This window comes from Mastomys coucha, unplaced genomic scaffold (assembly GCF_008632895.1).
Source record: "Mastomys coucha isolate ucsf_1 unplaced genomic scaffold, UCSF_Mcou_1 pScaffold12, whole genome shotgun sequence".
In the NCBI taxonomy this organism is placed as follows: Eukaryota; Metazoa; Chordata; class Mammalia; order Rodentia; family Muridae; genus Mastomys; species Mastomys coucha.
Window position 1 is genome coordinate 94,950,255 of NW_022196894.1, and position 17,121 is coordinate 94,967,375.

A 17,121-nucleotide genomic window follows, 5' to 3' on the forward strand; every position below is an offset into this window, starting at 1 on the left:
AAAAAAAAAAAAAAAAAAAAATGGGGACTTAGCTTCAGGTGATAGCGCCACCTGCCTGCTTGGTGTCCTTGGAGGCCAGAAGAGGACATCAGATTCTCTGGAACTTGAGTCACAGTGTTTGTGGGTTGCAATGTGGGTGCTAAGAATTGAACCTGAGACCTTTGCAAGAGAAGCAAGTGCTCTTAACCAGGGAGCCACAACTCATAGCTCCTAAAATAAGACTTTTAAAAGTGATCACAATTCTTTGGTTTTTATTATTCATAATAGTGTTGAGTTATTATTATTGTTGTTTGTTTGTTTGTTGTTGTTGTTATATACCTGGTATCCTGAGGTTCCATTTACATGAATTTGAGGGCTGAGCTGTCACTCTCTCTCGTTGGAAGGCTTGTGTCTCAGTATTTTCTGGGCTTTTGAGGTGGATGAATGTTTCATTAGCTCTGCTTTTAAAAAGCCAGAGAACAAACCTGGTTAATTTACAGTTAGTGCGACATGTCTGGTTACATCCAAGGTCTCTAGTGATGTTGTCTTCTGCAGATCTGAACTGGGAGAATAGAGTGCTATAGCTTCCTATTTTTAAATAGGTGTTATGTGTACTAGAGAACGAACGCCTCTTTTTAAGGAGGTCTTAGTGGGAAACAGAGCTGTGCTAGGGATCTTCGGGGGCGGGAGAGACATCACCGAGGAGCTGCACCAAGGGATTCATAAAAGAAGATCAAATTAGAGGGCACACTATGTCCTGATTTATCTTCCCATGTTCTACATTCAACTATGAAATCATTTCAAGGGGAGGGGGCATGAAAACACCAGACTGAGGCACAAGAAAAATGACCAGGACTTGTGCTGCCCTCTGCTGTCCATTATTACACATAGCAGAAATGTTCGTGTCGCAAAAAGAAAACGAACACTATTTTCTGACTGGTGTCCACAGTGCTGGAAGTTGCTAAGAATGCTACTGGAGGAGAAAAGAATCATAAAGTCTCACCCAGTTATGAACCCTGCGAGCTACAATAGCAACCTGCCTTTGAGATATGCCCACTGAGGTAATAGTGGTACAAATGTCACCGAAGTAACAAACCTCTCAATGAGATGGAACCCACAACTGATACTGTTGATGAGGCCAATAACATATGAGTAGACATGTCATGGGCCCTGAAAAACCTACCACTGTTCTGCTAAATTAATACAACAATGAAACCACTTCTGGTGACATATCTTCTACCCACAGGTCACTGCAATGTTCAACCTTCATCAGGTTGAATGTCCTGATGATGTGTTTTGCATGCATGTATGTCTGTGCACCACCTGCCTGATTGAAGACCAGAAGGGGTCATGAAATTCTCTGGAACTTGAGTCATGGTTGTTTGTGAGCCACTATGTGGGTGCTTGAGACCTCTGCAAAAGAAGCAAGTCGAACAGCACTCAGCTAAACAATATCAACACAGAGATTCACAACTGGACAGTATGTAGAGAGTTGGAGACTTCGGAGTTCTCAGCCCTAAATGGACTGTATTTATCGAATTCCTCCCTTCAAGGCTCAGAGATCTATGTGGGACAGGAAGAGGAATGGCTGTAAGAGCCAGAGGGGTGGACAACTCTACGAAACAGCATCTTCCACACACAACAAGGCTGATGCATATATGAACTCAAAGAAATAGTGGCAGCACACACAAGACCTGATGAACAGGTTTAAGTCAGCCAAAAATCTTAGGGCAGAGAAGGGGAGATGGGCATAAAGTCCAACCAAGAAACTATTCACAATTACATCTTCTCAGAAAGCAAAAGTCCGTTTTCTTTAGTGTAGTGCCACTGGATGTATCAACCACAAATCCCCCCACCTCGTATGTGTGTGTGTGTGTGTGTGTGTGTGTGTGTATGAGAGAGAGAGAGAGAGAGAGAGAGAGAGAGAGAGAGAGAGAGAGAGAGAGAGAGAGAGAGAGGAGGTCTTGAGAATCTGGGAGGAGTTGGGAAAGTCAAAGAATATAATCAATATACTCTGAATTTTTTTTTAAAACAAGACAAGAAACTAAAGAAAGGAAAAATGCTTTCATTCTGTAATTTGTAGTTTCTTGTTACCTTTGTATGAACATGGACTAACAGGTAATATTTATAAAGGTTCACTCTCTGATCTTGACCCATAAAGACATCATTAATTATCTTTGTTTTAAACAAGCAGGTCGTGAACACTCACAGTAAGACAGAGGCATGGCTGTAGAGATGGAGCAAGGCACCTTCAGTTTTTTTACTTCACTTGTGGGTAACATGGGACTGCTGGTCCTTCCTGCAAAACTTGGTATCTTGTGGCCATCATAATTTTACACCTGTAGTGAGTTTTTTTTCTCCTTTTTCATTTTTTGAGACAATATCTTCCTATATATCTCAGGCTGGCCTTGAATTTATGATTCTCCCAGCTCAGAAGCTCTGATGCTGGTATTGCAGGCATATACCACAACAGCAGCCTTTTAGTGTGTGTGTGTGTGTGTGTGTGTGTGTGTGTGTGTGTGTGTGTGTGTGTGTACAGGTGCATACACTCACAGGACAAAGCTCAACCTTCAGTGTTAATCCTCAAGTACTATCTACTGTCCACGTAGATTTTTAAGCCAGAGTTTTTCATTGGACTTAGGACTTGCTGGTTTGACTAGCTGGCCAGCTAGTGAGCCCCAGGCATATGCCTGTCTCTGTCTCTCCAACACAGAGATTACAGGCATGTTTTATGATGCCTAGCTTTTTACATGGCTTCTCAAGATTGATCTGGTGTCCTTGTACCTTGGAAAATACTCTACTGCAGGAGCTACTTCTCTGGGCACTGTTGTGTATTTATAAAACTTTTAGCACATATGTACTATAAGCAACTATTACTAAGGCAGGCTGGCATTCACATTTAGAAGCATGGAGCAGTCTGAGGCAGTGAGAGTCATCTGGGGGGAGGTGCTCTCTGAGCTCTGCCAGTGTCTTTCAGCTTGCTGGAACCAAAATAAGGAAGCTGACAGCTTCAGGAAATGGATGGATGAGTGAATGGGGACTGGATGGAGATAAGGAAGCAGTTTGAGTGGACAGTGAGTGTTCTGCCCATCAGAGGTGATTTTTCTCTATCTTTTGCAGAATTACAAATATGTTAGGACCAGTGCTAAAGCCAAGAGCTGTGGTGATGCTAATCATGCCCTACCCTCACAGAGAAATACAATGGCAAGCAAGTGTTCCATTCCCTCATGCTAGAAGGCTAGCTTTACTCTCTGAGTTTTGAGGGAGGGGCTCAATGGCTGGCAACAGCATACTTGACAGATAAAGAACCCACAATTTGGATTCCAGCTCCCAAAGTCCTGGATTAGAACCTGTACTTCATGGCAGAGGTGGGTGTCCGTACACACAGGACACACCCAAGACTGTCTCAGCAGAGGCTGCAGCTGCCCTGGTCACACACAAGGCCCCTGGCTCCTACATACTTGTGCTGTCTCCACACCAGACCTCAGGCTCAATACTCCAAGAGTCTGGACTTGGGAAATACATCACTTTAATGAAAGGTCTAGTAAATGAATTGGTGACATTCTTCAGTCTTATGGAGGAAGGCAGTTGTGACCCTTGCCTGGAGATATTAGGCTCCATGAAACTAGCCAGTCGCAATGAGACAAAGTCTACAGGATTTTGAGGGAGGTCCATAGGGAGTGAAAGAGTAGTTCCTGCCTTCAGTTTCTACTCTGACTTCCCTCTGTGATAGATAGTGACACAGAAGTATAAGCCAAATAAACATTTTCACTCCCCAAGTTGCTTTTACTCATAGTGCAGATCAATAGAAACCCCACACTGTAGCACATATACGCAGCCAGACTGGCTGTCCACTAAGTTCCAAAGACTATTTCTCCCTCTCCAGAGCTGGGATTATTTGTGTCACCACACCTGGCCTTTTTGTAGGTGCTGGGCACCAAAACTCAGGCCCCCATGCTTGCACAAAAACACAGTTGAACCACTTCAATAGCCTGGCTACATGTTTTTAAGTTTTATGCCAGGAACAGGAGATACAAGGATGGATTAGGCACGATTCCTTCATATTGACGGCACCTTAAAATCTCTGTGAAAACATTGTAAATCCAAATCACTATTTTTACAGGTTCCATTCTCCAAAATTCCCTCTTTTCCTGATATGCTTTGGTATCTGCCCATGGAAAGTTTAAGTTGATAGTTACTATCCAGCATCATAAACAGTGATGATAATAAATAGCACAGTTTTAAATGGTGTGTATTCAGACCTCAGTGTCTTCACTAAGCCTGCTACTGCTGCTGTGGAGGGCACAAGTCCCCACTGTCTTACACAGCAGGGGTAGCCCTGTAGTGCTTTCTAAGTGTGGGATGAGCAGGCAGGGAAGGTGGGCAGGATCATGTGGGGGAGAAGGAAGAAGGGAAGGACGACACTTAATGTGGAGCCTAGCAGTGCAATCAATAGCTGCTGTCCACTGACTATCAATTAAGGCACAATTATGGCCTATGCACTCAAGAGTTTGATAAGCTGCTGGCAGTGCCTGGGAAGCTGCCAGATAAACAATGGCTCTAGGCGAGTGGCCGCATCCCCGTGTAATAAAGCAGGAGTCTTCTGGAGTGAGGTGCAAATGAGGACTTTGCTCTGCATGTGGAGACAACATGACAAGAAAAACCACCAAGAAGGCTGAGTGGGAGGGAGGTGAGGGAAGAGTATCAGCAGCGAGGTCCTGGGAGATGCTGGGAAAGCAACTGGTTATTCGCCACTTACAGTGGGGTAGGGGTGGGAGCAGAACACTGTGTACTTCCGAATGATGCCGTTCAGCTTCAGTGGAGGCAGCCAGGACACGAAGACCATGGAGGCTGAGGCTGCTGCTGCCTTGACGCCGGCAGGAGGACCTGGAACTGGAAAATCCAGGGTTAGTCACAAGGTGGAGCACAGCCTCCCATGGCTGCCCAGGTGATACTCCCCCCAACCCCCAGTGACTGTTCTGGTGGCCTAGACCATCTCTGAGCTCAGCCCTTTGAAAACCAATGTCAAGGAAGCCAGTGTGTCCTCATAACTGAACTCTATCCATACATCGAGCCCTAGGTGGTTCCAGATGTCACTGTGTTTGGAGATAGGATCTTTTAAAAAGGCAACCAAGGCACCGAATGCCCAGTTACAATTGGGGTATCTATATCGCTTCCTTCAAGCCTCAAGGAAAACTGGGAAAGACAGAGAAAAAAGAACATAAGACTGGGCAGATGGGCTAGGGCCCTGTCTAAGAGGGTCTAGAAGTTAGAGACAGTGGATATCAGAGTTCTTGGAAGTGTCAGAATCTTTCTGTCTTCAAGGGAACTGCCAAGCTGTGAGAGGTTGGGGAGATGAGGGTGGGGTAAGGGTTGGGGATGAGGGTGAGGATGAGAGTGCGATGAGGGTTGGAGATGAGGGTGAGGGTGAGAGTGGGAGTGGGGTTGATCAGGGTTGGCGATGAGGGTGAAGATGAGGGTTGGGGATGAGGATGAGGGTTGGGATGAGGATGAGGGTTGGGGATGAGGGTGAGGATGAGAGTTGGGGATGAGGGTGAGGATGAAGATAGGAGTAAGGGTTGGGGATGAGGATTAGGGATGAGGATTAGGAATGAGGGAGAGGATGAAGGTGTGGTTATGGTGGGGGTGGGGTGGGATGAGGGGTGAAGAGCATGACGGGATACACAAGGCTGTTGCTTATTGGCTCACACCAGCTGCACAGGCACATCCCTATATTCTGAGGTCTTAGAATTCTAGGCAGGGCTAATATACTCACAGGGCACAAAGCCTCCAGTTTCTATTGAAGGGCAACCTGGTTGTTGGCTATGCAAACACACACACACACACACACACACACACACACACACACACACGCTCCATCTTTAAGTCCACCAAGATATGGTCGCATATAGGCATACGTCCGTGATGGTTTGAATGAGCAATGTCCCCTAAAGCTCACTGTTTGAACACCTTAGTTCTCAGTTGGTGTCTCTGTTTAGAAAAGTTATGGTTATGGAAAGTTAGGTGGGCAGGCTTGCTGGAGGGAGCACACCACTGTGAAGTTTACAGTTCATCCACCTTCTCTTCTCCCTCTCCACTTCTTGTATGATCAGCAGCTTCCTGCTCCTGCACTGTGGATTCCCTGACTGCTGCTTTGCCTTCCTCACCACGTCAGACTCCATTTTTTTTTTCCTGAGGTCATAAGCCACAACAAACCCTTTCTTTCTGAAGTTCCATTTGTCAGGTTTTTATCACAGCAAAGGAAAAGCTCTTGATGCTTTTTGGGCTACACAAAGCTCATGGGATGGGTGGTCATGAGGTTGTCCAAGCTCTTGTGTTCATTTTTTTTTTTTACCCTCATTCAGTTTTACCTTCATCTATCTCAACAGAGGAACGCTTCCCATGCCACGTAAGGTGGACACAGAGATCACACATCCCATCTACTGTTGGCCCCAGACACATACACATTAATGATATTCTCGGTAAATATTTAAATTTAAACAGAGCCGGCTCTATGTATACATTTACTGTGTTTACTTTCTCATAGAGGGATGGAGGCTGAGTCCAGCACTTGCCTGAGAATGAAAATCGCTACTGAAAATTAATACATCATATTCTATTTGTGTTCTCTCCTGGCTTGGCTATGCTTGGGTTGTAGTTTGGGCAAATAAGAATGATAGTGAGATTCCACAGATCTTTTAGAGTCCAGTATCCGTTGTGCTCAAGAGAATGAAGCTGCGTAGCAAGTCATCTCTTACGCTCCTGCAGCAATGGCAGGTGTGTATGCTTTGAGTTCTGATTCAACAATTCTCACCTTCAAGATGACAGCCACGAACACAGAACTATAATTTATGGATCTGAGGCTCTATGCTTGGACCTTTGGAATGACCACATGCCTCCCATGGGCACAAGAACATGTCTATGAGCCTAAGAATCTTTAGTGACTGAGAAACTAGACAAGAGAGTTGTTCTCTAGACAGGTATCCTGTGCAAACACCCGTTTATATTAGATACTGGGTTTTTTAATGGTAGTTGGCATGCATCCTACTGTACTGATTAGATTTTTGTCTACAAAAACACAAAACACAAGCAAGGGCCATGTGGGAAGAGGGACTTCAACTGAGAAAATGCCTCCATCAGGTTGGCCTGTGGAGAAGACGGTGAGGCCATTTTCTTGATCAGTCATTGCTGCAGGACAGCACAGCCCCCTGTGAACAGTGCCACCCCTAGGCACCCCTGGGCAGTGGGTTGGAACTATATAAGAAGGTAAGCCATGAGGAGCAGGCAGATAAGCAGCACTCCCTGTGGCCTCTGTTTCAGACCCTGCCTCCAGGTTCCTACCCTGACTTCCCTCAATGATGGAATGTGATGTGGAATCTGAAATAAACCCTCTCCTCCCCCAGCTGCTTCTGGTGATAGTGTTATCTGAACAGAAAGCAAACCAGGACACAGCTATTTCTAAATTACTGAACCTTTTGTGTTTCCTTCTTTCCATCCAAGCTTCGCTCCATTTCACTTTGAAATGTCAACTTATCTTAAATACTGACATTCAATTCTGCGTACCCTTTGTCCCACAGTACCAGGATGAGGGGAATTTTCTACCCTCCTCCATAGGGTCTCGTGGGGTTGTCCATAGCCAATCATTTTCCCATACATTACCGGTACCAGATATAAAAGTAAAGACCAGTGGACAGGCAGGTTAGACCTTAGGCCTCAGGGTCAAAACTAAAGTTTCTAAAACTGGATGACTAATTAAAAATTGATTCGAAATTTCCAGTTGGCAGAAGCTGTGGAGAGAGCCTTCTCTTTTTTATTAGATTTCCATATATTGGCCTTAAAAATGCTGATGTCAAATCTTATGCTGCAGGTCAGTCTTCTTAAGTAATAATTCCAGAGATATCTGTTAGTGACTGAAAAAATATTTCCCCCTGCCCTGAAGGAGAGAGAGCAGAGAATGAGTGTGTGGTGAGGGGCAGCAGCCTTCTGTACATCAGTGTGAGATATGGTTACCTCACTTCTGTTTCCACACATTGGTCAGTACAGCCTGCGAGCTGTAGCAACTGGACTCCCCACTGTTCTGAGAAAGTAAGATGCTCAGGGTCCTGTGGATAACAGGGCACTGAACCAGCATTCACACGCCTCTCTACCATGCCTTACAATTAAATGACAGCTCTTGCCATTCAGGACAGCATTGTGGATGCCTCACGACAAGAGCACTCCCTCAGGACACTGCATTTTGATTTTATACTTCCTGAAATAAATCCATGTCTTTGAGTAGAACTGGTCAACAGGTGCATGTCCTTGGGGAAGAATGGCTTGTGTGTTCTAGAAAAAAAAAAAAACTAAAGCAAGTGAGGACTGACCACTGTGCACACAACTCAATGTAAGGAGGCCTGGAGACTTGGTAGAATACCACAAGGGGTGGGTGGATGGGATTTTGGAAAAGACAGCTGGGCCTGGTTCCCTGAGGGAAGCTCAGTGTGGTGGGAGTGGAGCCCTCTGGATGTCTGTTGATCAGGGAGACATAGAAAGGGGATAGGATGGAGGAAGAAGAACAGGTACCATCCTTGCATCTAAACAGGAGTCCCAGGCTTCGCTTCTAGGATGCATGTGGGCTGGGATGGAAGAACAGCATGCTTGAGTTCCATGCAGCAGAGAGAGCAGAGACACCAAACTTGCCACTACCAGCTGGTGACATAATGGGTCACAGAAAGGGCTCTCCTTCCTAACCTGCCCCACTGCCTGGGGAGGAAGATGAATAAGTTCAGATCAAGTCTACACAGTGCTTAGGTGTTGCGGTGTCCTGGGTCAGCCCGTGTCTGGGTACTTCTGGAAAGTTTCTTGGCCATTCAGTTGATACTGGCTGCTTCTTTCTTCACAGAGTAATGGTTTTCCTTTCTGCTACTCTGCTGTGCACTAAAACCTACATTACTCCTCAAACAGCTCGGATAAGGAAACGGGGTTTTCGTTTAAATAATAAAAACTGCAGTCCAGCTTGTATGGAGTGCCAAGTGCTGGAGCCAGATGGGAGTTAAAACCTACTTAGTCAGCATGACTCCTTGTAAGAATTCATTAAAAAAAAAAAAGTCATGAAGCTTTGAATTCAAGCCTTTCTGAAGTGATCCAACTCATGTGGATTAAGACTTAGGCCAGTGCACAATTTTGAAGCAAAAGAGCTGACCCTGGCAATAATTTAACTTTTTTGAACAGAACATAAAACAGTGCAGCAGGTATGAGGGCTCTGGGATAAAAGAGGTGATTTGGGTTGTAACAAACAAACACACAATGAAAAAAGAAAGAGCTAGAGAAGAAGAGGAGAAGAAAGAGGGAGAGATAGAGGAGAGGAGAGAGGAAGAAAGGGAGGAGGGATGGGGAGGAAGAGGAGGAAAAAATTATAGGAGATACGACTAATGGATGTCTACATCAAGCAAGATAGCTAGCTGAAGGTGGAGGGCCTGACTCAGACTGGGCTACGTGGAAGAGCAGGAGAGACTAGAATGAACAAGCTCAAGAGTAGACAGATGGGCAAAGGTCAAAGGTAAGTCCTCCAACCTGCCTTCCCAGTGTGAATCTAGTGTGTCCCAGGACATTTCAGATCTGAACTCTCCACTCAGTGCCCACCCTATGTCTCACCATCCTCCTTGGTACGGGTAAAGATCTGCTCACTCCGGACGCCATCCCCTGCACGGGTGAAGGCCAGCACCTGGATACTGTAGTTGGTGTATTTCTCTAGTCCATCCAACTCCAAGGAAGGCTGTGTGGTGGTGACGTTCTTAATCTCGCCCAGTTCTGGAAGACAAAAACCAGAAGACGGGACCTCATTACCAAGTCTATCACTCTGTCTGTGGCTGTCCTACCTGTCACACAAAGTACAGGGAGGAGCCATGCAGAAGTGTCACAAGGCACCAATACCATGGACCATTTGAAAACAAAAAGCATTAGACAGCAAAATGTCTGAAAAGACCAAACAGAAAATTGACGTGGGGAACAGTAATCCATTCTTGGTAAATCAAATTTCAGCATCATGGTGTCACTCTTGGAAGGTCTCACACCAGCAAATACCACTGGGTACCTTACCAGTGACCTGTCTGTGTATACTTAATCGCTGTTCATCATGAAACTTCTGCAAGGTGAGAATTCCTTATATGTACATGTGTATATATATGTGTATGTGTATAAATGTATATGTGCATATATGTGTATGTGTGTATGTGTATATATGTATATATATGTATGTGTATATATGAATATGTATATATGTGTGTATGTATGTATATATGAATATGTATATATGTGTGTGAGTATGTATGTACGTATATATATATGTATATGTATGAATGTATATTCATTCATTCTTGATTAATGATTGATGTGGAAGGGGCAATCACACCATGGGCAGTGCCATCCTGGGCCGATCATCCTGGTGTCTAAGAAAGCCATGAGGACCAAGCCAGTAAACTGTGTTCCTACTCTAAGGTTATTTGACTTCCCCTCATGATGGACTATAAACTGCTTGCTGAAATAAACCCTGTCCTCCCCAAATTGCTTTTCATGAGTGTTTTATCCTAACATGTATTTTGACATGTGTATAGGCATGCATGTGTATGGGGTACATATGCCCATGTATATTTGATGTCTGGATTCATTCCTGTTCATGCCTTCATCATATTCATTGAGGTAGGGTTGCTCAGTCAAACTCAGAACTCAATGATATGCCCTGGCCTTGCTAGCCAGCCTGCCTTGGAGATCCCTGCTTCTGCCTTCTATGATTGAAATTACATGTGGGTCGTCATGCCATATGGTCTTCACACTTGTATGATGAATGCTTTAACAGCTGAGCCATCTCCCAGGTGCATCATTTATACTTTTAAAGTTCTATGGTAGCATATGCAGAGATTAGGAACCCAAGTTAATCTCAAATACCCAAGCTCAGATGCACCCCATTAGCAATTCCAGCTCTAGCCTACATCATTGATGATAGTCACCTTGGTATCCATAAGATTCCCAGAATGCAGGTGGCTTCCACAGCTGAGCCTATCTCCTTGGTAAACAAAAGAGCAGCAACTGTGAGGTCTGTGGCTGGTGGTCTGGGAGTGACTCACAAGCAGTCTGGCTGATGGTGGTCTGTGAGGGGAATGGACAAGCACTCTGGCTGGCGGTGGTCTGTGTATCAAGATCTCCAAGTGTGTTTGTTCAGCCACACTGAAGAATCCTTGATCATGTGTGTGCATGCCTCAATATGACTAAACAGACATGTAATGAGATTTGCGCTGGGGCTGATCAGAGGGCTGGGCATACTCCTCACCTCACCTAGAGTGAACTCTTCTCTGTGTCACCATCCAAGTGACAGGTGATGTGTGAGAACTTTGGTGTGTGCTAAATCTGCCTGACTTTCCTGAGTGGGACCCAGGAGTGTTATTCAGAGATGGAGCACAGTGCCTCCTCCACTTCAGGCACAAGGCATGAGGCAACTGAAAACAACTGGAACGACATGGCAAGTATCTACACAGTTGTATGACCCTGAGTTTAGAAGCCAGCACTTTCCAGAGTCGGTGGCAGAGCATAACAAGGAGGCCTGGGATCTGCTTGCCCAGAGCCAGGTGGCTGTGAACAGGGTATTTGGCACCATGTAACTGCTCTTACCAAGGGAGGGCTGAGGTGTGATGCAGGGGATCAGCAGACACTAGCTGGGTAGCTGGCTACAGGGAAGGATACCTTTTGATATGTTCCAGAAGCATTGAGAGCTGTGGTCCTGATCTCTTGTCTCAACAGAGGGGGTGGGGGGCATGCCAGGCCAGGCTCCTCAGGCACAAGCCCTGCCCATAGGGTCAAGATGGATAAACTGAGCCAGCTAAACAGTCCATGACTCACAGCCATCATTTGACAGGCAAGGAGCTAAAGGACAGAAAAGCAATACATTCCCAGAGTTCAAGGCCAGGATCCGGGAGAGCCTAGGCTACAGAGGCAGGGTACATGACTTCACATCCACCATACAAAATTGTGGATACTGTGTCCTGGATATTTGGTAAACAAAGGGAGATAGAACCAAAAGTATGTGTTGTTCAGAGGTTGTGTGCTTTGGGTTTCTGCAGCATGTTGTCCAAAAGCATCCCACCCAAAGAGTAAGATGTCAAGCGCCACCTACTTTAAGATTATGACATGTGATATATGTGGGGAATATATGTACAGAACACAAGTAATACCCTTGTCCAGGGCACATGTAATATCCATGTACAGGCACATGTAGTACCTGTGTACAGGGCACATGCAATAGCTGTGAAAGGATATGTCATGTGTGCTGGGTTACGATGTTTGTGTCATATAGTAACTGCAGTGTTTATACTGTGTATAGGTGTATTTGGTATTTGTAGCATGTAATGTGTGTATGGTATATGTGATGTGTGTTTTGTGAGAGAGCTTAGTAAAATGTAAATTGTGGCATGTGTAGTGTATATGGTATATAAGGTATGTTTGGAATTTTTGTGGTATGTGCATGTGTTTTATGGTGTGTGTGGTGTGTGCTTAGTAGTGTATCTGTATGTATATTGTGGTATGTCTGGTGTGTCTAGTATATGTGTATGTGATATGTGGCATATGTAGCCTACATGTGTATATAGTGTAGTATATGATATGTTGGGAATGTGTGTGTATGTATATGTGTAATATATATGAACATATTATATATGTGATATGTGTGTGTAGGTGTAATGCATATAATTTTATATACATTACATGTAGTGTATGTGGATGGGGTATGTATATGTAGTATAGCATATGATAAGTTGGGAGTGTGTGTGGTGCATGTGTGTAATGTATATGTATGTACACATACATATAAACATGTACTATGTGTATATGGGTTATGTATATGTGTGTAGTACATATAATGTATATGTGCATTGTGTGTGTGTTGTATGTAATATGTTCATATATGATACACATGTGTGAAATGTTCTCTAGGTCTGGTTGGGTCAGGCTTTCTTATCTCTCCACACTTAGGGTTTGTAGGATCCAGGAAGGTTGGGTAAGAGATTGTGGGGTAGGTGCCAAAATACCCAGTGATTACATGGAGTGCCCTGCTGGCCAGAAATGCTGTTTCTTAGAGATGCTTTAATTTCGGATCATTTCTTTAGATTTTGGAAGCCATGAAGAGAACATCTGTAATAGACAGTAACCACACTGATTTGTCCCTGATTCTGTGAGTAGAAAGAACCATCCTTAAGAACTATGTTTAATTATGCGTGACTATTCAAACTTTAAAGCTTGATAAGTATAGAGACACCTCACAGTGTACAGAACAGTCTCCTATGCTACCCAGTCAAACGGGATGACCACAAACATCACATCATACATTTTATTACCCCACTCTATACTTTTTTAAAAAGCTTTCATTTGTGTGAGGACTTCTACAGTTAACTCTTTTGCTTCTGCCACCGTTTTGTGGATGGCTCCTGCTGGCATGGTCCACATGCATTAATATCCTGCCTCTGTTCATTATTCCAGAGCCCCTGAGCAAGCCCTACCTTCTCTCATCTCCAAATCTCAGCCTAGAGCAGATGCTTAGTTAATTTGGGTCTGATGTGGATCCGGTATGTCTCTCTAGGCTGTCTCCCAATGCAGGGTAGTGTAGGAAGCCCGAGATTCCACTCTAAAAGGATCCAGGCCTGGCAGTCAGTTCTGGAAACACATCCCTTAGAATATGCATGGCAGAATACATACACACACATATAAACATGTACTATGTGTGTATGGGTTATGTATATATGTGTAGTACATATAATGTATATGTGCATTGTGTGTGTGTTGTATGTAATATGTTCATATATGATACACATGTGTGAAATGTTCTCTAGGTACACAGTAGCCATGACTCAGCAGAGGACACATTTGCTACTGTGTCCTCATGCCTTAAGTTGGTAACAACAGTGGAGACATCTGCAACCTTGAGGGTCTCACTGTGTGAGATGGGACCTGGCTAGCAGAACAGACCCAGTGGTCCTGAGCAGAGGTACTGTAGACTTCTCTACTTGAGCTTTTTACCCTACTCAGGGGGGAGTCAAGAAATGCAATCCGCACCCAGGCACAGAGGCTAAAGGATGCTCTGTGCAGAGGGGAAGTAGAAAGAAAGGAGGCAGAATAGAAGGGGACAGGAAATGAGAGGCATGAAGACAGGAAGTGGGAAGTGAGGGGTAGGGAAAGAGGGAACAGGGAGTGAAGGACAGGAAGGGGGAGCAGGAAGTAAGGTGCAGAAAGAGAGGCACAAAAATTGATAGACAGGAAGAGGAGAGGCTAGAAGTGGGGGTAGGAAGAAAGGGGATGGGAAGGGAGGGGCAAGGAGAAGGAAGGGAAAGGGAAAGAAGGGAGGCAGGAAGAAGGAAACAGTGCCTACAGGGGCCAAAGCATAGGAGCATGCTAGGAATGGAGAGCTGTAGACGTGTGCACTGTCTAAACCTGGAGTTTTGGATTTAATGGTTCCTTATGGAGACAATGACAGGCCTCTTGAGGTGTTCTGGGATTTCCCTGGAGCCCTCACACACTTCTACTATAGATATGTAATGCTCCTTTGCTGGGATCTATTCAGGGGATAAAGGGGCAATGTTTAAGGGCACATGTGATGTGTGGTTCTCAACCTTCCTCATGCTGCAACCTTTTAATACAGTTCCTCATGCTGTGGCGACCCTGACCATAAGATTATTTAGTTGCCACTTTATAACTGTAATTTTCCTAGTTACTATTATAAATTATAATGCAAATATCTGATATGCAGGATATCTGATATATATGACCCCTCAAAAGGGTCACGCATGACCCACAGATTGAGAACCACTGTTCTAGAGATTAGTTATTAAAGCTGCCTACAGTTTTGACATAGACATTTAGAAAATACAATTGTGTCTGGTTTCCCAACTGTCGCTCTCTAGTCTTCTTGAAGCTGCTCTTTAAAAGGCATGAGTGTACACAGGCTCAAGCATCAGGTGTGTGAAGAAAGATAGCATTCAAAGATGTCTGTGATGTCCCCCTACAACCCAATTCCACCCTACAGAGGGGGTCTGCAGGTTGTGCATCCCATGGGAACATGCTTACCATCGACACTGACTCCTCTTACCTCCGTCTATTAGGTTGGCCCAGTAGATGACCCTGAATCCCTGGAGAATCCCATTCAAGGCCTCCTTGGACAGTGTGGACCAGGAGATCGATATGCTTTCTGGTGAGGTTGCTATGGCTTGGACATTTTCGGGAGGGTAGCTGGGTACTGAAACGAAACAATCACAGCCTGTGATTGCTGCGTAGGCAGTGTTGTCAAAGCCACAGTCGATATCCAGCTAGCTTACTATTCTAGCACACAAAGTGGATTGTACTCAGTCTCACAGAGGAAGGGAAAGTCGGTGCAATCCCCCATGGGAATGTCGCAACTTAGTCAAGTGTCTTGAGGCTACACGGTTGTCACAGAGGGCATCACCGCTCCTCCTGCCTACTCAGCAACTCCACCTCAGGAGTTTATCCCAGACTTGAATTGAGTGTACGTCAAGCCTCAATGCTGAGGAGGTCGCTGGTTCTCAGCTTTGCGCTCCCACTACCTTCAGTTACATTTAGGTGCATACAGCAATTTCCCTCCGCATCTAATAAGTCTAAGCATGGACTAGAAGGCTGCTGAAAAATGTGGGAGAGAAGAATTATAACTACAGGGCTTCCCCACCTCATCTCTGAAGCCTCCCTTTTAGGAGCATTGTGTTTTGTCAGAGGCAAGAGAGACAATAAAATTAATACATGCGATTATAATATATATGCTATTATAATATATATATAATGGTATATGTTGTTTATTTATTGATTGATAAGGTCTCACTATGTAGCTCTGGCTGGCCTGGAACTTTCTCTGTAAACTAGGCTATCCTCCAATTCAGAGACCCTGCCTTCGCCTCTTAGTTGTTGGAGTTGATGGTGCCCACCAGCGCTCCCAGATTATATACTATTTTAGGTATTGACTGTATGCCAGCGTTAATGTTGGAGAGAGAAGAGGGGCCAGTTATTAACTGAAACTAAGTCATCAAAGCAAAATGGATATAGAGATAACCACTCCTGATGACTGTGGAGATGGAACATTCGGGTCTTTCAGGTTCTAGTTTTTTAAGCCTTCTCTGGTCTGTGGTCAAAAGACACGTTGTGCCAGGGGGTCATTTAAATGGCAGTGTGCTGACTTAACTCCACCAGGCACAGAGCCTTTTGGACTGGAGGGGGTCTCTGTCACCAAACACTGTTGGGCTCTTCCCCTGCCTTAAAGAAGTGCTCACGAATTCATCTTGGTCACTAGGGGGCGCATCATCACTATGGGATCTGCTCCAGAAAGCCTGGGACCTCTGCAAAGATTTTCTCTGGCCACAGAATACTTGGGAACATAAAGCAATCCTCAGGGAGAGGTAATATTAAAAGCTATAATAATAGAAAATTCTAAAAGTTCTTGGTACTAATTTGGGGGAAAGGCTGGGATTTCTGCTCTCTAGATGGGGACAATGTTGGTTTTACAAGGTCAAAGCCCACTTTTGCATTCAAGAAGCAAAGAGGAAGATTCGAGAATGCATTTGGGCTTTTGGGTGCATATCCATCCAGGGCAGGAATGAGTTGATATGGCAGGTTAGATATTTAAGTCAAGCAACAGGGAGCTGGGACGCAGGCCACAGAGAGCAAGAGTACCACAGACTGCAGGTCCCCAGACCTACCGTCCTCCAGGGTGGTGGTAATTATCTCCTGAGAAGAAGGTCCTGTGCCGGCCCGGTTGCAGGCCTGAACTACCAGGCCGTACTGGGTGAACTTATTCAGGTTGTCCAGGGTGTACACTTCGCTGTCCCCGGTGGTGTCGATACTGATGATGTTGAACTGGAAGTTACCCCCTGTGCTGTACTCCCGGTAGCCTATCTGGTAGCCACGTATGATCCCATTTTGTAAATGTTTCTTGGGAGCCTAAACAGGAAAGAGAAGAATACACTCAGGAAAATGGGTGTGGGGAACCATGATTTGCAAAGCAACTTAGGAAAAAATATAAAGCCAGATAATAATAGGGGCGAATGCAGAAGCTGTAACTCCTGCACAGCTCTCCCATGGCTGAAACCTAAGCCAGCACCTAGCCCTAACCTGGGGGCTGCT

General features: G+C 44.9%; 1 protein-coding gene across 2 annotated transcripts in view; it reads right to left on the reverse strand.

The window, feature by feature from the left end:
* Positions 1–17,121, reverse strand: part of Dscam (DS cell adhesion molecule) — a 579,765-nt gene that overhangs the window by 88,713 nt on the left and 473,931 nt on the right. For both annotated transcript variants that reach the window (XM_031364533.1, XM_031364534.1), the window contains exons 17-20: positions 16,698–16,938; positions 15,086–15,232; positions 9,613–9,768; positions 4,739–4,872 (exon numbers count right to left, since the gene is read on the reverse strand). In XM_031364533.1, the coding sequence (XP_031220393.1) occupies positions 4,739–4,872; positions 9,613–9,768; positions 15,086–15,232; positions 16,698–16,938 (678 nt within the window). The remainder of the gene's footprint in view (positions 1–4,738; positions 4,873–9,612; positions 9,769–15,085; positions 15,233–16,697; positions 16,939–17,121) is intronic.